This window comes from Oncorhynchus kisutch, linkage group LG10, assembly GCF_002021735.2.
Source record: "Oncorhynchus kisutch isolate 150728-3 linkage group LG10, Okis_V2, whole genome shotgun sequence".
Classification (NCBI taxonomy): Eukaryota; Metazoa; Chordata; class Actinopteri; order Salmoniformes; family Salmonidae; genus Oncorhynchus; species Oncorhynchus kisutch.
This window is the reverse complement of record NC_034183.2, coordinates 19,073,772-19,098,033: the sequence shown is the minus strand read 5'-3', so window position 1 is coordinate 19,098,033 and position 24,262 is coordinate 19,073,772. Positions and strand designations below refer to the sequence as shown.

At 42.8% G+C, this 24,262-nt stretch overlaps 1 protein-coding gene across 2 annotated transcripts in view; it reads left to right on the top strand.

Annotated features, from left to right (window-relative positions):
* LOC109897861 (single-stranded DNA-binding protein 3-like) overlaps window positions 1-24,262 on the top strand; it is a 125,894-nt gene that overhangs the window by 8,936 nt on the left and 92,696 nt on the right. For both annotated transcript variants that reach the window (XM_020492473.2, XM_020492474.2), the window contains exons 2-3: window positions 7,668-7,740; window positions 17,504-17,565. In XM_020492473.2, coding sequence (XP_020348062.1) covers window positions 7,668-7,740; window positions 17,504-17,565 — 135 coding nt within the window. The remainder of the gene's footprint in view (window positions 1-7,667; window positions 7,741-17,503; window positions 17,566-24,262) is intronic.

Here is a 24,262-nt window from a genome sequence, read left to right as displayed (position 1 = left end):
CCTTGTCTTGCTCACATTGAGGGAGGGGATGTTGTCCTGGCCTCTGACCTCCCTATAGGCTGTCTCATCAAATCAAATCAATTTATATAGCCCTTCGTACATCAGCTGATATCTCAAAGTGCTGTACAGAAACCCAGCCTAAAACCCCAAACAGCAAGCAATGCAGGTGTAGAAGCACGGTGGCTAGGAAAAACTCCCTAGAAAGGCCAAAACCTAGGAAGAAACCTAGAGAGGAACCAGGCTATGTGGGGTGGCCAGTCCTCTTCTAGCTGTGCCGGGTGGAGATTATAAAAGAACATGGCCAAGATGTTCAAATGTTCATAGATGACCAGCATGGTCGTATAATAATAAAGTGTTGTCCAGAACAGCTGGTGCTGTCATGCATGCTTAGTGGGTGAACAGGGAGTACAGGAGGGGACAAAGCACGCACCCCTGAGGGGCCCCGGTGTTGAGGATCAGCGTGGCAGATGTGTTGTTACTTACCACCTGGGGGCGGCCTGTCAGGAAGTCCAAGATCTTGTTGCAGAGGGAGGTGTTTAGTCCCAGGGCCCTTAGCTTAGTGATGAGCTTTGGTGTTGAACACTATGGTGTCAATGAACAGCTTTCTCACATAGGTGTTCCTTTCGTCCAGGTGGAAAGGGCAGTGTGGAGTGCGATTGAAATTGCGTCATCTCTGGATCTGTTGGGGCGGTATGAAAATTGGAGTGCGTTTCGGGTTTTCGGGATGATGGTGTTGTGAGCCATGACCAGCCTTTCAAAGCACTTGATTGCCGACATGAGTGCTACGGGGCGGTAGTCATTTAGGCAGGTTATCTTCGCTTTGTTGGGCACAGGGACTATGGTGGTCTGCTTGAAATGTGGGTATTACAGACTCAGTCAGGGAGAGGTTGAAAATGTCAGTGAAGAAACTTGCCAGTTGATCCACGCATGTGCTGAGTACACGCCCTGGTAATCTGTCTGTCTGGCCCAGCAGCCTTGTGAATGTTGACCTGTTTTTAAGGTCCTGCTATCATCCGCTACGGAGAGTGTGATCACACAGTTGTCCAGAACAGCTGGTGCTGTCATGCATGCTTTAGTGTTGCTTGCCTCGAAGCAAGCATAAAAGGCATTTAGCTCATCTGGTAGGCTTGCGTCAATGGGCAGCTGGCGGCTGGGTTTCCCTTTGTCCATAATAGTTTGCAAGCCCTGCCACATCCGACGAGCATCCGAGACGGTGTAGTCGGATTCAATCTTAGTCCTGTATTGACGCTTTGCCTGTTTGATGGTTCGTCTAAAGGTGCATAGCGGGATTTCTTACAAGCGTCTGGATTAGTGTCCCGCTCCTTGAAAGCGGAAACTCTAGCCTTTAGCTCGACGCAGTTGTTGCCGGTAATACAAGGCTTCTGGTTGGGATGTTTACGTACTGTCACTGTGGGGACGATGTCGCCAATGCACTTATTGATGAAGCCGTTGACTGAGATAACAGTCCTATAGCATCCGTGTCATCTGCCCACTTCCTTATTGAGCGAGTCACTGGTACTTCCTGCTTTAGTTTTTGCTTGTAAGCAAGAATCAAGAGGATAGAATTATGGTCAGATTTGCCAAATGGAGGGTGTGGGAGAGCTTTGTATGCATCTCTGTTTGTGGAGTTGTTTTAATTTTTTTCTTCCTCTGGTTGTACATGTGACATGCTGGTAGAAATGAGGTAAAACAGATTTAAGTTTGCCTGTATTAAAGTCCCTGGCCACTTGGAGCACCGCTTCTGAATGAACATTTTCTTGTTTTCTTATGGCCTTGTACAGCTCGTTGAGTGCAGTCTTAGTGCCAGCATCAGTTTGCGGTGGTAAATAGACGACTACGAATAATATAGATGACAACTCTATTGGTAGATAGTGTGGTCTACAACTTATCATGAGGTACTCTACCTCAAGCGAGCAATTCCTAGAGACTTCTTTAATATTAGACATCGTACACCAGCTGTGATTCAACGTTGGCCAGTAGAACTGATGGTAATTGTGATTCATTCACTCGCATATGAATCTTAGCAAGGCACCCCGATCTTCTCCCTCTTTATCTCCGCCTTTTTGTCATGCAAATTACTTGGATTTGGGCCTGGTCTCCGGAGAGCAGTATATACTTTGCGACTCATTAAAGAAAAAATCTTCAAGTTTTTTTATTTGATTTATTTAACCTTTATTTAACCAGGCAAGTTAGTTAATTAAGAACAAATTCTTACTTACAATGGCGGCCTACCAAAAGGCATCCTGTGGGGACGGGGGCTGGGATAAAAAAAATATATAAATATAGGACAAAACACACATCACGACAAGAGACAACACTACATAAAGAGAGACCTAAGACAACAACATAGCAAGGCAGCAGCACATGACAACACAGCATGGTAGCAACACAACATGACAACAACATGGTAGCAGCACAAAACATGGTACAAACATTATTGGGCACAGACAACAGCACAAAGGGCAAGAAGGTATAGACAACAATACATCACACAAAGCAGCCACAGCTGTCAGAGTGTCCATGATTGAGTCTTTGAATGAAGAGATTTAGATAAAACTGTCCAGTTTGAGTGTTTTGTTGCAGCTCGTTCCAGTCGCTGTCTGCAGCGAACTGAAAAGACGAGCGACCCAGGAATGTGTGTGCTTTGGGGACCTTTAACAGAATTTGACTTTCAGAATGGGTGTGGTATGTGGAGGATGAGGGCTGCAGTAGATATCTCAGATAGGGGTTAGTTTTGTTAGGCGAGTAATCGCTTAAGATATGGTAGCGTCAACTTTATGTGCAAAATAAGTTACAAACAATGCGAAAAAACTAACAAAATAGCAGTTGGTTTGGAGCCCGTAAAACGGCAGGCATCCCCTCTGGCACCATTCCTGTCAACTGTGTCCACATTTTCCAATACACTCTTAATTACTGTAGGCTTTTGTGAAATGACTATCTTGCATTTACTTCGACTCCCTTCTCCATCACTTCTCCTGCGTACCTTATCTAATCAAGGCCATGCTTTCACTGCTGAATTATTGAAATCAAGACCGGAAAGTTAATTTGCTAACAGACTGTGCTTTAGCTGGCTAAACTTGGCGGAGGTGCTTTCATGTCTAGTGGGAGCGTAGTCTGGGAGCCTGGGGCGAGATGTCAGGACAGGTGTGTTCCTGGGTTGAGGTGGGAGATCTCCCCTTGAAGTGTGGACATAGTGCAAAGCTCCGAGCTTGCTAGGGGCTGCTGTCTCCCTCCCTGGCCCTGCCTCTAATGTTAAGGCTAGCACACATCGAACCATATTTGGATCTCTTGTTCGTCTGCCGATCGTTCACCACGCTGTGTTTTTAGGGACCACCCACTTTTCTAAATGTAAAATCGGTTCACATTGCAAATTGTGTTCAGAGGTGCTAAGTACTCTCGTCCAGCGAACGCTATTGGTGTGTCTGAGCCCTTAGTCACTACTACAGAGGGGACCAAACTCAACCACCTACTCAATAGTCATTCTCTGACTGAGAGAAGTCAGCTGGCCTCTGATTTCCTCATCTTTCTGCAGCATGTCATTTGTATGAACATTATCCATGATGATGGGGTTTCAGTGGCCTCTGACCTCTTTACCTGGAGTGTCACAGCAGGGCAGAGAGAATTAGGTGAGGGGTAGAGGGGTGGATAAGACCAGCTGAGCAATCAACTAGGATGTTGAGATTCGTTTCTAGGCACCTGAGACAACACTATGACAGACAGGAGAAGAATGAGCAACACGCTTGTTACTCAGGGGTTGTAGATATATTATTATGGAGATGTTCCCATTGGGAGGTCAGAGGACATGGTCTGTGCACTAGCTGTTTCTAGTTTCAGAGAAGGCTTTTGTATGAACATATGCCTTGTGTTTGGTGTCGTGGCTCGGTCTCCTGTCATGTCTGGCCCTGTGGTTTCCACTACGTTCGTTAGCCCTTTTGTCATCACACAGTAGTCTTAACGCCTAGAGTTTCTCGCTCTCTCTTTCCCTCTCCACTGATTCATCTACCTGCACAGGAAGAGTCTCCACAACCCTCTTCCCTTGGCGGAGTTACACTCAGTGCTTCTGACAGTGCAACAAAAGGTGTCCCCCGAAGCCAGGATTGAATGAGTGTTTTTAAATAATGCATTAGAGAAGGGGCAGGTGCCCATCACCAGGGCATAGAACCCCAGATCACACCAGTCTAGCCATGAAAATTTAATCAACTCATAGGAATCTCTGTTTTCGATCCAGTTCAGCGTGGACCAGCTTATATAAGCCGATGCATACCGCTGGGTATTACACACAGCCAAGAGGTAGTCTTCTTACATTTTACACCAACTGCCTCCAGTCTTTACCAGAAAAAACAGAAGAGTTTAAACAGCCGCACTATCACTCTGGGAGGAAGAGCACAGGTACTTCCTGGTTAACCTCTCCAGGATATGTGGGACGCTAGCGTACCACCTGGCCAAAAGCCAGTGAAAATGCAGCGCGACAAATTCAAATAAATTACTATAAAAAACAAACTTTCATGAAATCACACATGTAAGATACCAAATTAAAGCTACACTTGTGAAACCAGCCAACATGTCAGATTTCAAAAAGGCTTTTCAGCGAAAGCAAACAATGCTATTATCTGAGGGTAGCACCTCTGTAAACAAAGAGAGAAAACATATTTCAACCCTGCAGGCGCGACACAAAACGCAGAAATAAAAATATAAATCATGCCTTACCTTTGACGAGCTTCTTTTGTTGGCACTCCAATATGTCCCATAAACATCATAAATGGTCCTTTTGTTCGATTAAGTCCGTCGATATATATCCAAAATGTCCATTTATTTGGCGCGTTTGATCCAGAAAAACACCGGTTCCAACTTGCGCAACATGACTACAAAATATCTCAAACGTTACCTGTAAACTTTGCCAAAACATTTCAAACTACTTTTGTAATACAACTCTAGGTATTTTGTAACGTAAATAATCAATGAAATTGAAGACTGGATGATCTGTGTTCAATACAGGAAGAAAACAAACTGTAGCTAGCTTTCTGGTCACGCGCCTCTATCTAACAGTACACTTGAAGTGACCCTCGTTTTGAACAGGGCTACTTCTTCATTACACAAAGGAAAAACCTCAACCAATTTCTAAAGACTAGTGACATCCTGTGGAAGCAGTAGGTACTGCAAGAAGGACCCTTAGAAATCTGGATTCCCAATGAAATCCCATTGAAAGAGAGTGACCTCCCAAAAAAATCTGAATGGTTTTTCCTCTGGGTTTTGCCTGCTACATAAGTTCTGTTATACTCACAGACATGATTCAAACAGTAGAAACTTCAGAGTGTTTTCTACTAATAATATGCATATCTTATCTTCTGGGGATGAGTAGCAGGCAGTTGAAGTCGCTCCTCTAAGCAGTCACTCCACCGTAAAGAATACACAACCATAAAACAGAGACCGAGCAGATAAAACACTCAAGACATAATTGCGTTCATTGCTTCCAGAACCTTTTGTTTAAAATTGATTACTGAATTTAAAGGTGTAATTAATGTCTGATGTAACAATGAGAAATAAAGGTGCAGTATGCAGAAATCGCCCCTCCATTTCCTTTTGCCACAATTCCAATAGTTCACCTAATTTCAGTTTGTGACAACAACCAAAGGAGAGAATCATTGTACCATGTAAACTGCTGTGAAATATCTTTTCAATAACAACAAATATTGTATTTTCAGCTGTTTGAAGCTAGTGTACAAAACTTAACAATGGGAAGCATAGAAATAGCGCACATAGAACATATCTACCAGTTCTTACACTTGCTTTCAAGGAGAATGACAGATGAATTTGGTCACGTACCCCAAAAGGTGACATTTTGCAGCTTTAAGAAGATAGGTCCCCTTTAACTAATGTCTAACGTTAGTCAGAACTGGGTTTTGGCAGACGGTGGAAGAGAAGTCTCCCACATGAAAAGCAGGCATATCGAAGGAATGATTACTTCGAGACAATTATGTCCCTGGTGCTTGGTTCAACACAATTCAATATCATCAGCCCAAGTGTTTCTGAGCCTCTGCTGCTACAGTGGACGTAATCTGATGTGACCAGACTGACAGGGGTCCCTGTCCTCTCTAAAACCACACTGTTACTGAGCTGCCTTGTCCCCTCTGTTCAGTCTAGCTGGGGAGAACAGGGGATGTTTTCCCCCCCTAGCAGTGTGGTTTCAGCATTAGTCCAGGAGCATTGGGAGCACAGTAATTGCCAGCACAGGCGGCTAAATGACAGTCGTAATGGATACCAAAAATGACAAAAATGCATGCGGCAGTGTGGCTTGTCAGATAGTGTTGCTCCGAGCCTTACTTGGCTGTCTCTACTTGCCTCTTGTTTTCATCAGCCTTCATGTTAAAGGAGGAGCTCCTTAAACCAGAGTTGTGGCATCATGCCACAAAGTTTAAAAAATGTTTTTTTTTTTTCTAGAGCGTCCCAATGGCTGTTCCTTAGAGTCAGCAATGTTGTTCTGCCTATCCTCATAGTGAAACAGTCTCTGGTTCTTACTGTACATGTCAATACTGTGTGCATCAGGGTTCCCTAACTGGCGGCACGCGGGCTGAATTTGGCTTGCAGGTGGTTTTATTTGGGCACACAAGTTTTCTGAGCAAAATGTTTTTATTTTTTGTTGAATTTTCATTTTTGGACAAACTGTAAAAACACCAAGAAATCTGCTCTAAGGATTTTAATTTGGGAAATCTGTTCCCCAAGTATCTCCACACATAATAGAGAGACTCGTGATCATATAAAAATGTAAGCAAGGTTTGAAATGTTTCAGTCAAATATTATACAGTATCATGGCCTCCCGAGTGGCACAGCGGTCTAAGGCACTGCATCGCAGTGCTTAAGGCATCATTACAGACCCGGGTTTGATCATAGTCTTTCACAGCCGGCCCTGACCGGGAGACCCATGAGGTGGCGCACAGTTGGCCCAGCATCGTCCAGTTTAGGGAGGGTTTGCACCGGCCGGGATTTCTTTCTTCCATCATGCTCTAGCGGCTCCTTGTGGTGGGCCGGGGCGCCTGCAAGCTGACTTCGGTCGCCAGCTGGATGGTTTTCCCTCCAACACATTGGTGCGGCTGGCTTCCGGGTTAAGCGAACAGTGTGTCAAGAAGCAGTGCGGCTTGGCAGGGTCGTGTTTCGGAGGACGCATGGTTCTTGACCTTCGCCTCTCCCTAGTCCGTCCGGGAGTTGCAGCGATGGGACAAGACTGTAATTACCAATTGGATATCACGAAAAAGGGGTAAAAGTACAAAAAAAAGAAACGTATACAGTATCTGTTTGGGCTTCTTTCAGTCAATTTGCAGTCTATAAATGATTTGTAATTATGTTCCGGCCCCCCGACCATCCGCTCAAGAAAAAAATTGGCTGTGACTGAATCTAGTTGATGATCCCTGGTGTACATACTACAGGTCTGAACTCAAATACGATTGTGTTTGTGATTGTGACAAAGCCTTCCTTCTCCTGCTTAATTCCACTGGCCTGTAAAGGAGAGATCCAGTAAAGCCACATTTTTCACCTGAGCACCAGTGGGTTAGGCTGCCTGCTACCCCAGGAGGGAGGGTGAGAGATTCTCCAGAGTGAGGAGGAGGGGAAGGAGGAATGGAGGAGGTGTGAGATGGAGCCTCAATGCTGACCCTTTTCTCTTTGTTTTACAGGTTAGCTTTATATGTGTATGAGTATTTGCTGCACGTCGGTGCACAGAAATCAGCACAGACCTTCCTGTCAGAGGTAAGAAACAGCTTTAGAATAACTTTGAGGTAAATGGATGAATGGGATTTTTCTCCGTTGTATAGCGAGGGATGGAATTTACATTTAGCGGTAGCCCTGGGGTCAAGGAACAGTTTGGTAATCTCTGCTTTGTAACACCAAGTAATCAGATCCCAAAATGTTGTATACAATGATTTAAATGTAATGGGCCAAGACTAAGCTGATGAATAACAGCAGTATTAGTCTTAAGATTTCTTTAAGGACAATACAAAATGGCAGCTATTCTATTTGCTTTCCATAACAACACCTAGGCCACACACTTCTCCTATTAGTCTGATAGCCCCTGAACTGTCAGTGAGGTAAAGCCCTTCTAATGTGTTGCATCATCTTCCTTAATGGACATCCATCCTCATAATGGCCTAGTATTCAGGCCTTCCCCTCTATAACACCTCCATGTCTTAAGCAGCATCCTTAATATCGTACCGTTATAGCTGTGGATACACAAATCACTGTGGACTATAATATTCATGTTAAAGACAAACATTATATTTCTATTATGTGGCCGCTGTGCCCTTTCCCTAGGGCCAGGAGAATTCCTGACCACTTATCTTGTGCAGGAAGCCATAAGTAGGGCCATGAGTTTTTCCTTCCTAGGTTACTTGGTCAGGACAAATTCATGTCCCTGCTTAAACCTCTCTCTCTATGTGCCTCTGAAACGTTTAGCAGTTAGGTTAAAACCTCTTAAGGATCCACCCCTTTTTTCAATTTTCACCTAAAATGACATACCCAAATCTAACTGCCTGTAGCTCAGGACCGGAAGCACGGATATGCACATTCTTCATACCATTTGAAAGGAAACACTTTGGAGTTTGTGTAAATGTGAAATTAATGTAGGAAAATATAACACATTAGATCTGGTAAAAGATAATAACTACATTTTTTTTGTACCATCATATTCGAAATGCAAGAGAAAGGCCATAATGTATTATTCCAGCCCATGTGGAATTTAGATTTTGGCCAATAGATGGCAGCAGTGTATGTGCAACGTTTTAGACTGATCCCATGAACCATTGCTTTTCTGTTGAAACGTTTGCATCAAGATTGCCCAAATGTGTCTAATTGGTTTATTAATAACTTTTTAAGTTCATAACTGTGCACTCTCCTCAAACAATAGCATGGTATTCTTTCACTGTAATAGCTACTGTAAATTGGACAGTGCAGTTAGATTAACAAGAATGTAAGCTTTCTGACAATATCAGAAATGTCTATATCCTGGGAAATGTTCTTGTTACTTACAACCTCATGCTAATCACATTAGCCTACGTTAGCTCAACTGTCCCGTGGTCGGGACACCGATCTGTTGAGATCCTTAAGAGGTTTAATTAAACTCCAGTATCCTTAATCAGTGATACCCTGAATGCTCATACTAGTCTATTTAGCTCCTATATTCTTTACCATTCATTTAGCCAGCAGTGCGAGTTTGACACCTCTAGAGTGGTGTTGATGCCTCTGCTCATTTGTTTCATAACTGTTCTTAAACACTTGCCTGGTTACCCAAACTACTTATTCCTGCGAAACGCCAAGCCCACAGACATTAGTTTTACTCCGCAACGAGTCTGGATCGGAGTACCTCCTTGACGATTTCTAGAACGCAAACATGTTCTAACTGCTCTGATTGGTCCCAGAAACCGATGGTTTGAGCCAGAACACACGTAGGTAAAGCAGCATTTTAGAAAATGTGTCATTGGCTTTGATACTCTGATTGGTTAGAAATGATCCAATTGCTGATGACTTTGTTTTGTACAACACCCCTAATTTTGTGATCACCACAAACAACTTCAATGGTGGCAGTCTTCGACAGAAGTATGTAGCGATCATAGATTAGCGGAATAATTCAGGTTGAGTCGTCAGGCAATTTAAACACTCCCATGTGTTAGTCAGATTAAATAAGTGTAGTTTGATGGGTGAATAGGTACACTTAATAATAGTTAATAATAGTGTTCTTAACCCCCGGACCTGCTAAGGTGATCCCTTTCATGTGCAATGAAAGGTTGTGATGTTTCTAATTTATTTAATATAAAACACTCTCTGGCCTGTGTTCAAGCACAGAACTATGCCAGTGGTGTGATTCACCCAGCTCACATTTCCACATTTCTCCTCGCTGTATTATAATCTGTTCAGCTGTTATCATGTATTACAGCATTGATGTTCCACTACTGTTCATGACTGTACCTGTGTGTCATTGTGTTCAAACATGCTTTGAGGTACATGTATGGAGCATGGCCCAGGCTTACATGAAATATTTGGAAGATACAGACACAACATTGTTTGCCTCAGTTGGGTTTTCCTTTGTCAACCACACAGGAGGAGGAACATTAGACGACGGTTTTCTAAAACAGACTCATTTTCTTTGAGATACTCTCAAGACGCACAACGTTATACACAGTATGCTATATGTATTTATTTCCCCTCGAGCCTTACAGTGTAGGTAACATAAACGTCACATGTAACATATGGATTTACATTAGTATACACATCAAATGTCCCAATGCAAAGTTACAACTCACTTTTTCTATTTTTCGAGTTATAACATAAAACCAATCTAAAAGTCTTGTCGGAAAAGGGTTTTTCTGGCGTGTGGTGTAATATGTAGGACCCGGCAAGCCAGCCTATACCCTATAATGTAAACTCCAACAGAAATAACTTTTAAATGTATAACTTCAAATTGTTTTTGCTGATGACAACTAGTTTCAATTACATTTCAAACCAACTTACAAGCAAATACGTAATAAATTCTTACAAATCAACCTGCAAGGTTGCTAGCCAACTAGCATGCTAACATTAGGCTTACCAGCCTGCCAACCTTACATTAGCAGTGCATGAGTTAGCCAGTTGCTATCAACCCCTAGCCTACAGCTACATTAAAGTAAACCAAAGTTTTGGAACTACATAATGCCATCTAACCAGTTATGAAAGAATGTTAACTGCATACAGCCATCTTAGCCAGCAGCCAGCCAACATGAACTATTAAGTCAACTAGCTAGTAGCCTAGCCAACTACCACAGTCATGGTCGGCAAGCTAGAGCCCAACTACTGGAGATGAGCTAGAACACAACTAACACAACACAACCAAAACAACCTCAGATTGAAAGAGTTAGAGATATTGATCGCTGGGGCCCATCCGATTGTAAAACTTTTACAAGCGTGCATGCTGAGTTGGCTACCAAAGCAAGGGGGAGGCGGGCACTTCGCCGGGCAGAGGGAGAGTCAGGGAAATATTAAATGGATAGATTCCAGATGTCCGTCAGGTAGTGCGCTAGAACTAAGCCAAGGTGGAAAATCCTCCATTGATCCTCCATATTTCATTGACAAATAGTGCATTGTGGGTAGCTTAGAAGATATTGGGAAATAAGTTCATAAATATGTAATATTCCAAAAACATAACTGTTTGTACTTATAGGTAACCTGATCGTGACTACAACTAAGTTACTTACTAAGTCTTTGACCACACTGTTTTATTACATTGGTGAGTAAAACTCAAGATTCCTACCCTTTAAGCTTAATTGTTGCTCGTTATCTTTCCATATATGTGGAAGTATTATAAAAACATAACTGACCTGTTATAAGAGAGCAGCCTTCAATGGAACTGAAATAATCTGTCACTCTAAGGTTAATGGTCATATTATAAAAGGGTGGATATCAAGGTAGCTGTTCAGGTGTTATGTGTGTTTGCAAGGCTAAATCAAGCCACAACCTGGCCAGGTTAACACAACAGAACGTCATACAATAGTCTAGTCAATCACAATGCTGAGAAATCAATCCATCAAACACCTAACTTGCCCAAATGCTTTTGCCTCCCTCTGCCTTAAACCTTTCAGTACAGCAGCAGGGTTTGACTAAGTGCCAACAAGGCACAGAAGTAGACTAAAATATGAATTACAGATCTGGGACAAGCTCAGAGAGATTAAAGGTCCAAAGCAGCCTTTTTTTAATCTCTATCAAATACAATAAATTCTTATTTACAATGACATGAGGTGATGGCGGCAGATGAATGGCATGACAATGGGCCTCAGGATCTCACCAAGGTATCTATGTGCATTCAAATTGCCATCGATAAAATGCTATTGTGTTTATTGTCTGTAGCTAATGCCGGTCCATACTATAACCCCACCGCCACCATGGGGCACTCTGTTCACAATGTTGACATCTGAAAACCACTCGCCCACACGACGCCATACACGCCGTCTGACATCTGCCATGTACAGTCGAAACTGGGATTCATCCGTGAAGAGCACACTTCTCCAGTGTGCCAGAGGCCATCGAAGGTGAGCATTTGCCCACTGAAGTCAGTTACAATGCTGAACTGCAGTCAGGTCAAGATCCTGGTGAGGATGACGAGCACGCAGATGAGCTTCCTGAGATGGTTTCTGACGGTTTGTGCAGAAATTCTTCGGTTGCGCAAACCCATCAGCTGTGTGGGTGGCTGGTCTCGGAAGATCCCACAGGTGAAGAAGCCGGATGTGAAGGTCCTGGGCTGGTGTGGTTACATGTGATCTGCGGTTTGTAGGCAGTTTGGACGTACTGCCAAATTCTCGAAAACGACATTGGAGGCGGGTTATGGTAGAGAAATTAACATTTAATTATCTGGCAACAGCTCTGGTGGACGTTCCTGCAGTCAGCATGCCAATTCCACACTCCCTCAAAACTTGAGTCATCTGTGGCATTGGGTTGTGACACAACTGCACATTTCAGTGTCATTTTATTGTCGCCAGCACAAGGTGCTTCTGTGTAATGCTCATGCTGTTTAGTCAGTTTCTTGATATGCCACACCTGTCAGGTGGCTGGATTATCTTGGCAAAGGAGAAACACTTACTAACAGGGATGTAAACAAATGTGCTTATGGAACATTTCTGGGATATTTTATTTCATCTCATAAAACATGGGACCAAAACTTTACATGTTGCATTTTATATTTTTCTTTGCTGTAATTTATGGCCTGGTGATGTCATCAGGCAGGTGTCATGACTCTCCTGTGAGGATCCAAGAGATCATGTTACAGTGGATCAGCTCTACAGAGCTCTCTCTCTCCGGTAGAGGGGGAGAGGGATGGATGTGGGGGTTTTATGACACATCACGTCGATCGTAAACCATTAGGCAGCAGACGAGTCCTTTGGGGCCTAGTTTTGGTGATCGGAATGTCTGCTTGCCTCATGAAGTGTTAACCAACCCAAAACTACAACATCAAACAATGGACACAGGGACAATATTTCAAATCTCAGTGCAAGAAGCATCACTACAGTCCTGGTTCAAATCCAGGCTGTATCACATCCGGCCATGATTGGCCATTTTGAGAAAATGGCCTTTGAATAGGGCGATTCACAATTGGCCCGGCGTCATCCAGGTTTGGCTAGGGTAGGCTGTCATTGTAAATATGAATTAGTTCTTAACTTGCCTCGTTAAATATATACAGTGGGGCAAAAAAGTATTTAGTCAGCCACCAATTGTGTAAGTTCTCCCACTTAAAAAGATGAGGCCTGTAATTTTCATCATAGGTTCATCACTTCAACTATGACAGACAAAATCTGATTTCTGGCTCACACAGACCATCTTTAAGATGCTCCTCTGTCCTACACTCGTTACCTGTATTAATGGCACCTGTTTGAACTTGTTATCAGTATAAAAGACACCTGTCCTCAAACAGTCACACTCCAAACTCCACTTTGGCCAAGACCAAAGAGCTGTCAAAGGACACCAGAAACAAAATTGTAGACCTGCACCAGGCTGGGAAGTCTGAATCTGCAATAGGTAATGCCTCAGACACTGCAATGTGGTGGCGCAGCGGTCTAAGGCACTCGCCTTAGACCGCTGCGCCACCCGGGAGGCCCTTCATTACAGCCTTATTCTAAAATGGATAATATGATCGGTGTCAGTAAAACTTAGGCAAAAAAGTAATAGTTAATAGTCACGATTGCTCTATAGAACATGTAAGCAGCCTAACCAGCTCTGCTAGCGCGAGTAACATGGTCAGTGAGGTATTCTCAGTTGTATCTGGAAGTAGCTAGCTAGCAAGCTAGCCAACTTTAGCCAATTAGTTTTGGTGCTTGGTTGGGACAACACATGCATTGGCAGGCAAGCTACAGAAGGACGTGCAGGCTATTCCCCATTGTTTATCGGTGCAATTTTGATGGTTAACTATACTGAAAAAAATACAAGGGCAAACATTCTTGGTCCCATGTTTCATGAGCTGAAAAGCAAATCCCAGTGAATTTTCTGTTCTTCTCTTATATTGTTTACATGTTTGTGACTCACAACCTTGATTTGGTCTTGTGTAGCAAAATTTGAAATTGTGTTTTTTTTACATTGGATAAAAGTTTAGACTTTTTGAAAGTTGATAAACTTATAAACTTACTTTTGAGAAAATGGCCTTTGAATGTTTTAGTATCTAGTGAAGAGCTCTTCTTTGTTGTCGACACCCATTCAGCATAGTTTACACCCGCTTAAGCTTTAGCCTCACACATCTCGTTTCGCTCTTGGAGTGTTCCGAGCACACACTTGGCATTCTGGCCGATGATTTGTTTACCTCTGGATAACATGAACAGCCTAACCAGCTCTGCTGGCAACAATTTCATTACTCTTTTTTTGCCGACGTTTACTGACACTGGCCATATTCAATTGGCTTTGTACACTTTAGCTTAAGACATGTAGCTAGGTAAACAACGTGTAAGATCACACACATAGCTAGTTAGCTAGTTAAACAACAATGAACATAGTGCCAAATCATGTCGTTACTACCCTGCATGAATCTGCTGGGATCTAACTAACCAGGTTCAATGTCAGCTAGCTAACGTTAGGCTCTAGCAAATCAAACGGTTCTGGGATACAAATAATGTCATACACTTAACGTTAGCTAGGGAGCCAGCCAGCTAACATTAGCTAGCTAACAGTACACTTTAGCTTGAAATGAAACTACTTTCTGTCTCTAAGGTCCTTTTGTGAGGGAAAAACTCATGTTGATTGGCTGGGCCTAACTCCCCAGTGCGCCCCTGCCCAGTCATGTGAAATCCATAAATTAGGGCCTAATGCATGTATTTCAATTGACTGATTTCCTTAACTGTAGCTTAGTAAAATCTTTGAAATTGTTGCGTGTTGCGTTTTTATATTTTTGTTCAGTATAGCTGAAAAAGTTTGAGAGGGTTTATCTAATGTTCCTTTGTTAGATTTGAGCTCCTTTTGCTCTGGCTAGCATTAGACGTTGATCTTGTTGAAGTGCATATAGGAAAATATAGCCAACCTTTTTCAGTGTTGTTTGATCAATAGGACTGTAAAGTTCCCAAATGTAGGAGGACTCAAATCAAATCAAATGTTATTGGTCACATACACGTGTTTAGCAGATGTCATTGCAGGTGTAGCAAAATTCTTGTGTTTCTAGCTCCAACAGTGCAGTATTATCTAACAATTTCCCAACATATACACACAAGTCTAAGTAAAGGAATGGATTTAAGAATATATAAATATATGGATGAGCAATGTCAGAATGGCATAGACTAAGATACTGTATGTACATATGAGTTTTGTAATACAAAATATGTAAACATTATTGAAGTGACTAGTGTTCATTTATTAAAGTGGCCAGTGATTTATTAAAGTATATGTATATAGGCAGCAGCCTCTAATGTGCTAGTGATGTCTATTTAACAGTCTGTTGGCCTTGAGATAGAAGCTGTTTTTCAGTCTCTCGGTCCTAGCTTTGATGCACCTGTACTGACCTCGCCTTCTTGATGATAGCGGAGTGAACAGGCAGTGGCTCGGTTGGTTGTTGTCCTTGGTGATCTTTTTGGCCTTCCTGTGACATCGGGTGCTGTAGGTGTCCTGGAGGGCAGCTAGTTTGTCCCTGGTGATGCGTTGGGCAGACCGCACCACCCTCTGGAGAGCCCTGCGGTTGCAGGCGGTGCAGTTGCCTTACCAGGAGGTGATACAGCCTAACAGGATGCTCTCCATTGTGCATCTGTAAAAGTTTGAGGGTTTTAGGTGACTCCTGTGGTATGCGTTCTAATGATCTAAAGTCACGCTGTTGCAACTGCTTGTAAACACACAGTCCAGTTCAAAGTGAATGATGGCAGGCCCTTGTGGCAAATGGCTTGTTTGCATGTAGGCCTACTGTACCTCTGCACAGATTGTCTCGTCCAGGACCACAATGTTTTTATTAGGTTTTGTTTACTGCCATATCTATTAATTGTCCAAGCGCACAGCCACTTTCCCACACTACATTGCTATAGAATTTTCACAAATGCATTAGTATATGTAATTCCCAAACACGCTTGTCAGAAAATGTAAAAAAAAATATATATATATTCCTGGGAGTGTATATGAACAGATTTTAATGTTGCTAAAATGCTGTCAGTTCCACTTTAAGTAGCAGGGCTGAAGTGAGGTTCTGATAGCAGAACCCTCCTGGGTGAATCTCCTCCCTCAGATGGAGTGTTAATGGTGTGCTGCTGGATAGGGGTTAAGTTATGGGTCACAGGCAATGGGACGAAGACACCGCTCCTCACAAAGTCCACGTCCATGAGACATGCATGCAGAGGCCAGGGTCAAGGTAATTTGCTTGTACTGTAGTTGTGTCTTGAATGTATGAAATCTCATACAAAGTATAATGCAGAGATGCTGATCAGGGATGTTTTCAAACCATTATTTTCTGGTACTGCTTGTCCTTCATAGGCTATGAGTAAGTACACAATATAAAAAATAAAATGCTTTTATAACTTATCCTGGTAATGATACTTCCAACTATATTGTCTCTTTTCATCAAATAGATGTCAACAGTTCTACAGTCAGCCACGTCACTCCAATTCAATTACTACATTAATATAGGCCTGTCAGTCTCAGAACCTCTCCAAAGCATGTTCATCCCATCCCATTCCAACCCTCCTCTCCCCCCACCCTCCCTGAACAGATAAGAAAATTCAGTCCCACAGGTACGCTGAAGAAAAACACACCTGCTCAGTGCTCCTAATGAGAGCTATCGCATGGACTCTCCTACTGCCTCTCAATTAACCTCCCATCCTCCCCCTGCACACGGCCCTGTCCCCCAGGGACACAGTCAGTCCCCACAGCCCCTCCCCTTCACAGAACACCTCCTAAAACAGCTTCTCTGTCCCACACACAACTCAGTCTCATCCACCAGCTGTGGGGTTTATAGGAGATTATCCACCTACAATATAGTGTAGATCACAAGACATATGCCTTAGAACTACAGTGCATTGCAGGTAGCCTCTATTACATGCCACGTTTTAAGGCTCACTTGTATGAGTTGTTGCCCGATCATGTGACCCTGACCAAGAAAAGGTCCTGGCCCTAGTTACATGAACTTTTCCTGGTCAAATCACAAAGGCAAGAACCCTGGGTCCTACTTATGAGATGAGAGGCGGAGAAACCTTGGTACACAAGGGAGGCTACGCACAGTACCTGCAATATACTGAAGCTTACACAGTGGCCACAGACAGTGATAATAGGGCTGAGTGTGGTAGCTAGCAATCTCTTAGTTGATCTTATCTCAGTGACCAGATATGGGGAGTAGGTGTTTGAAGCGTGAGGAGCTGCTCCTAAGATGTTTTTAGAGTCAGAACCACACTCTCTGCACTCCATTCTTACTGTGTGTCTGTCTGAGGTGGAAGTAGAGTGAGATGTGGTGTTTTATGCATTATGGATGCACATGCAGTGGAGTCTTAACTCTCTCTCCCTCTTTGTATCACTCTCTGTCTCCACTATCTTCCTCCTCTCCTAGATCCGATGGGAGAAGAACATTACACTGGGGGAGCCCCCTGGATTCCTTCACTCATGGTGGTGGTACGTGCACTGTCTATGTTCATTTGACATTTGAGTCATTTATCAGACATTCTAATCCAGAGCGATTTTACAAAGATGCCCATTTAACACCACACACTGTAAACACACTCTCAGCTGCAATTTATTCACGACATGAAAGCACACATAATGACATGAAAGAATGTGTAGGAGTGAGGAGGAGGTCATTTCTGGGGAATGCTAAGCGCAATGTCTTCTGACGTCAGTGCTGTGGGTTCACTGTACTCTCTTCACTGGAAGATGAACTTGCCCTGATAATAAAATGGAACCCAACTCAAATAAGTTCCATTTCCCTCAAATTGGAGCATAGTCAGTATTTCTTTAAAAGTGAAGTTATGCTTACTGCGTATGTACAGTCGTGGCCAAAAGTTTTGAGAATGACAAATATTAATTTTCACAAAGTTTGCTGCTTCAGTGTCTAGATATTTTTGTCAGATGTCACTATGGAATACTGAAGTATAATTACAAGCATTTCATGAGTGTCAAAGGCTTTTATTGACAATTACATGAAGTTGATGCAAAGAGTCAATATTTGCAGTGTTGACCCTTCTTTTTCAAGACCTCTGCAATCTACCCTGGCATGCTATCAATTAGCTTCTGGGCCACATCCTGACTGATGGCAGCCCATTCTTGCATAATCAATGCTTGGAGTTTGTCAGAATTTGTGGGTTTTTGTTTGTCCACCCACCTCTTGAGGATTGACCACAAGTTCTCAATGGGATTAAGGTCTGGGGAGTTTCCTGGCCATGGATCCAAAATGTTGATGTTTTGCCTTATGGCAAGGTGCTCCATCATGCTGGAAAAGGCATTGTTTATCACCAAAATGTTCCTGGATGGTAGGGAGAAGTTGCTCTCGGAGGATGTGTTCGTACCATTCTTTATTCATGGCTGTGTTCTTATGCAAAATTGTGAGTGAGCCCATTCCCTTGGCTGAAAAGAAACCCCACACATGAATGGTCTCAGGATGCTTTAATGTTGGCATGACACAGGACTGATGGTAGCGCTCACCTTGTCTTCTCCGGACAAACTTTTTTCCGGATGCCCCAAACAATCGGAAAGGGGATTCATCAGAGAAAATGACTTTATCCCAGTCCTCAGCAGTCCAATCCTTGTACCTTTTGCAGAATATCAGTCTGTCCCTGATGTTTTTCCTGGAGAGAAGTGGCTTCTTTGCTGCCCTTCTTGACACCAGGTCATCCTCCAAACGTCTTCGCCTCACTGTGCGTGCAGATACACTCACACCTGCCTGCTGCCATTCCTGAGCAAGCTCTGTACTGGTGGTGCCCCGATCCCGCAGCTGAATCAACTTTAGGAGACGGTCCTGGCGCTTGCTGGACTTTCTTGGGCGCCCTGAAGCCTTCTTCACAACAATTGCACCGCTCTCCTTGAAGTTCTTGATGATCCGATAAATGGTTGATTTACTGGCAGCAATATTCTTGCCTGTGAAGCCCTTTTTGTGCAAAGCAATGATGACGGCACGTGTTTCCTTGCAGGTAACCATGGTTTACAGAGGAAGAACAATGATTCCAAGCACCACCCTCGTTTTGTAGCTTCCAGTCTGTTACTCGAACTCAATCAGCTTAACAGAGTGATCTCCAGCCTTGTCCTCGTCAACACTCACACCTGTGTTAACGAGAGAATCACTGACATGATGTCAGCTGGTCCTTTTGTGGCAGGGCTGAAATGCAGTGGAAGTTTTTGGAGGGGATTCAGTTCATTTGCATGGCAAAGAGGGACTTTGCAATTAATTGCAATTCATCTGATCACTCTTCATAACATTCTGGATTATATGCAAATTGCCATCGTACAAACTGAAGCAGCAGACTTTGAAAATTTATATTTGTGTCATTCTCAAAACTTTTGGCCACGACTGTATACCTGTTATACTGTAAATAGCTTTTATAGTTTCTGGCCAGAGTAAAAAAACAGCTAACTCATTATGATCTCTATCCATGATATTCGTAGAACCAGCTTGTGCTGTATATGTTTTAGCCGACCTTTCAGAGGTGTTAATGCCCCAAAGATTATTCTGTGTATTTGCTATCTGGAAGTGGTCTGCCTCTGGACTGACAGGCTGACACGTATTTCTCTCTGTCTCACTGGATGAGAAGGAAACGCCCATGCCTGGGTTCTCCTCCAGTTGACAGATGAAGAGACAGAGAGAGATCGAAGGAAAGAGAGAGAGACTTGGAGAAAGAGAGAGGGAGTGAGTTCACAGGCAGTCTTTGTTTGTCCAGCGCTGCTCATCCTGAAAAGCCCCTCTACCCTCAATCTCTGAACAGGGGTCTTTCAGCTGCATTCTTCTCCCTGAATCGCCAACATGCTTTAATTGTGAATCATGTTTACACAGCTCATAATGGCCCTTAAGAGAGCCTGTGTTCCCTCCGTCTGACAGACTTCACTTGAAAAGCTACCAGAGTTGCAGACAGATTGACATATACAAACATACCTTTTTTAGACAAAGTTTACTTTCACGTTGCCTAACCCTCTAGAGAAGTTGTAAAGTCTCAGGGTTTGTTGATCTGCTGAGACATGGTTTGAGGGAGCCTCGTGTGTGTGTGTGTGTGTGTGTGTGGGTGGGTGGGTGGGTGGGTGGGTGGGTGGGTGGTGTGTGAGCAGTCGGAGAGTAGGCAGGTTATTAGCTGAGCAGGGCCCCAGTGCAGGGTTCCCAGCTAGCACATTTGGTTCATTGGAAGTTGTGGGAATGTATGTATTTGGGTTTCGCATTGGTTGTGGTAACGAAGCCATGTTTTCTGACTGTTTTAAAAAACATTCAACCGGAAGGTTGTAAGTTCAAACCCCCGAGCTGACAAGGTACAAATCTGTCGTTCTGCCCCTGAACAGGCAGTTAACCCACTGTTCCTAGGCCATCATTGAAAATAAGAATTAGTTCTTAACTGACTTGCCTAGTTAAATAAAGGTTAAACAATTTTTTTTAAATGAGCTTAAGGCTGTATTCACGATCCCGGATCCGGGATGGCTGGAATCAAGAGGTTAGCACGGCTAGCATATTTTGGGTTAACTTTTTTAAATTCCAAGCACGGCTACTGAATAGGACACATTGAAATTCATTTCCTTAGGCATTAATCGTGGAAATGCATTCCTTTTTTTATCAGTGAGATTCAAAGCTATAATCTTCTGTTCTCTATCCATGGAATTAGTCCACTTCGCCATCAGGATAGAGTTAGCATGCCATGTTTTTTAACATATACAAAGCTGTTACATTTTTGTATATTCAAACAGACCCCATTTCAAACTAAACAAGCACTCATTAAGGTGTGGCCAAGATTAGTGGCTGCGCCAACACACCTGAACACACTTAACAAGAGTTGAAAAAAATATCCTAGAAATTGTCCATAAGCATCAAAAGCTTATTTATCTCAAATGTTGTGCAGAAAATGGTTTTACATCCCTTTTAGTGAGTCGTTTTTCTTTTCCAAGATCATCCATCCATCCAACTGACAGGTGTGCATATCAAGAAGCTGATTAAACAACATGATCATTACACAGGTGTACCTTGTGCAAGGGACAATAAAAGGCCACTCTAAAATGTGTAGTTTGGTCACACAACACAATGCCACAGATATCTCAAGTTTTTAAGGAGCTTGTAATTGGAATGTTGACTGCAAGAATGTCTATCAGAGCTGTTGACAGATCATTTAATGTAAATCTTTCTAGCATAAGCTGCCTCCAACATCGTTTTAGAGAATTTGGCAGTATGTCCAACCGCAGACCACGTGTAACCATGCCAGCCCAGGACTTCCACATCCGGCTTCTTCACCTGCGGGATCGTTAGACCAGCCAACTGGGTTTGCACAACCAAAGAATTTCTGCAGAAACTGTCAGAAACATCTCAGGGAAGCTCATCTGTGTGCTCTTCGTCCTCACCAGGGACTTGACCTGACTGCAGTTTGGGGTCGTATTGGCACGCTGGAGAAGTGTGCTCTTCACGGATGAATCCTGGTTTTAACTATACTGGGCAGATGGCAGACCGAAGGTATGGCGTCATGTGGGCGAGCGCTTTGCTGATGTCAACTTTGAACAGAGAGCCCCATGGTGGCGGAGGGGTTATGGTATGGAAAGGCATAAGCGACGGACAATGAACACAATTGCATTTTATCGATGGCAATGTCATTTTTTAAATGTAACCTTCATTTAACTAGGCAAGTCAGTTAATTCCCTCTTAGAGCTACCCCCTACTTTTTTCAATTTCCGCCAGAAGACATTCCCAAATCGAACTGCCTGTAGCTCAGGCACAGAACCAAGGACATGCATATTCTTGGTACCATTTGAAAGAAAACACTCTGAAGTTTGTGCTAATGTGAATTGAATGTAGGAGAATATAACACAATAGATCTGGTTTAGATAATAAATTTAAAAAACATACGTTTTTTTATTGTTGTATCATCATCTTTAAAATGAACAAGATAAAACAAACAGTCAGATGGGATGATGGGGAAAATTTCAGTGAAAAACATAAGAGGGCAACAGTACTTGTGCAAAGTTTCAGAATGATAACTTCCGAAATGAGTGTGCTACATGACATTTATCATGAAGTCACCCAAGTAGCCCAAATGTACCAAAGTGGCCAAATTGGTGAAGTTATACATTTTGAATGGAATAACTATATACAAAATACCAAAATGGTATTCAAACACACCCCCCCCAAATTTTTTTGTTGTTGAAAAAAAAAAATACAGTGCCTTACGAAAGTATTCGGCCCCCTTGAACTTTGCGTCCTTTTGCCACATTTCAGGCTTCAAACATAAAGATATAAAACTGTATTTTTTGGTGAGGAATCAACAACAAGTGGGACACAATCATGAAGTGGAACGACATTTATTGGATATTTCAAACTTTTTCAACAAATCAAAAACTGAAAAATTGGGCGTGCAAAATTATTCAGCCCCTTTACTTTCAGTGCAGCAAACTCTCTCCAGAAGTTCGGTGAGGATCTCTGAATGATCCAATGTTGACCTAAATGACTAATGATGATAAATACAATCCACCTGTGTGTAATCAAGTCTCCGTATAAATGCACCTGCACTGTGATAGTCTCAGAGGTCCGTTAAAAATGCAGAGAGCATCATGAAGAACAAGGAACACACCAGGCAGGTCCGAGATACTGTTGTGAAGAAGTTTAAAGCCAGATTTGGATACAAAAAGATTTCCCAAGCTTTAAATATCCCAAGCAGCACTGTGCAAGCGATAATATTGAAATGGTTGGAGTATCAGACCACTGCAAATCTACCAAAACCTGGCCGTCCCTCTAAACTTTCAGCTCATACAAGGAGAAGACTGAACAGAGATGCAGCCATGATCACTCTGGATGAACTGCAGAGATCTACAGCTGAAGTGGGAGACTCTGTCCATAGGACAACAATCAGTCGTATATTGCACACATCTGGCCTTTATGGAAGAGTGGCAAGAAGAAAGCCATTTCTTAAAGATATCCATAAAAAGTGTTGTTTAAAGTTTGCCACAAGCCACCTGGGAGACACACCAAACATGTGGAAGAAGGTGCTCTGGTCAGATGAAACCAAAATGGAACTTTTTGGCAACAATGCAAAACGTTATGTTTGGCGTAAAAGAAATCACCCTGAACACACCATCCCCACTGTCAAACATGGTGGTGGCAGCATCATGGTTTGGGCCTGCTTTTCCTCAGCAGGGACAGGGAAGATGGTTAAAATTGATGGGAAGATGGATGGAGCCAAATACAGGACCATTCTGGAAGAAAACCTGATGGAGTCTGCAAAAGACCTGAGACTGGGACGGAGATTTGTCTTCCAACAAGACAATGATCCAAAACATAAAGCAAAATCTACAATGGAATGGTTCAAAAATAAACATATCCAGATGTTAGAATGGCCAAGTCAAAGTCCAGACCTGAATCCAATCGAGAATCTGTGGAAAGAACTGAAAACTGCTGTTCACAAATGCTCTCCATCCAACCTCACTGAGCTCGAGCTGTTTTGCAAGGAGGAATGGGAAAAAATTTCAGTCTCTCGATGTGCAAAACTGATAGAGACATACCCCAAGCGACTTACAGCTGTAATCGCAGCAAAAGGTGGCGCTACAAAGTATTAACTTAAGGGGGCTGAATAATTTTGCACGCCCAATTTTTCAGTTTTTGATTTGTTAAAAAAGTTTGAAATATCCAATGTGTCGTCAAATCCTTTTTTAAATCTGACAATGCAGTTGGATTAGCAAGATTCTAGGCTTTCGAAACATGTGAGACACTTGTATTTTCATGAATGCTTAATATGACTATTTATGTAGCGATCACCGTATGTTGTCGAATTTCATCCCGCTACCGGGTTCCGTGCTCAGAGATTAAAAACAAATTCTTATTTACCCTGGCCAAACCCTCCCCTAACCCAGACGATACTGGGCCAATTGTGCGCCACCCTATGGGACTCCCGATCACAGCCGGTTGTGATACAGCCCGGGGTCGAACCCGGGTCTGTAGTGACCCCTCTAGCACTGTTAAAGTAATGAAATACCAAGAAAATCTTTTTTTTTTTTCAAGTGCCTTAAATGTGCTGAGAATGTTACAAAGCCTAGCAATTATTCTGTACCATTTCCAGAAAGTTGTGGGAAAGTTGTTTGCAAAATAACCATAGGACAACCATGTTCTAAGAAACATATGGTTCTCAGAATGTTATGTGCTAGCTGG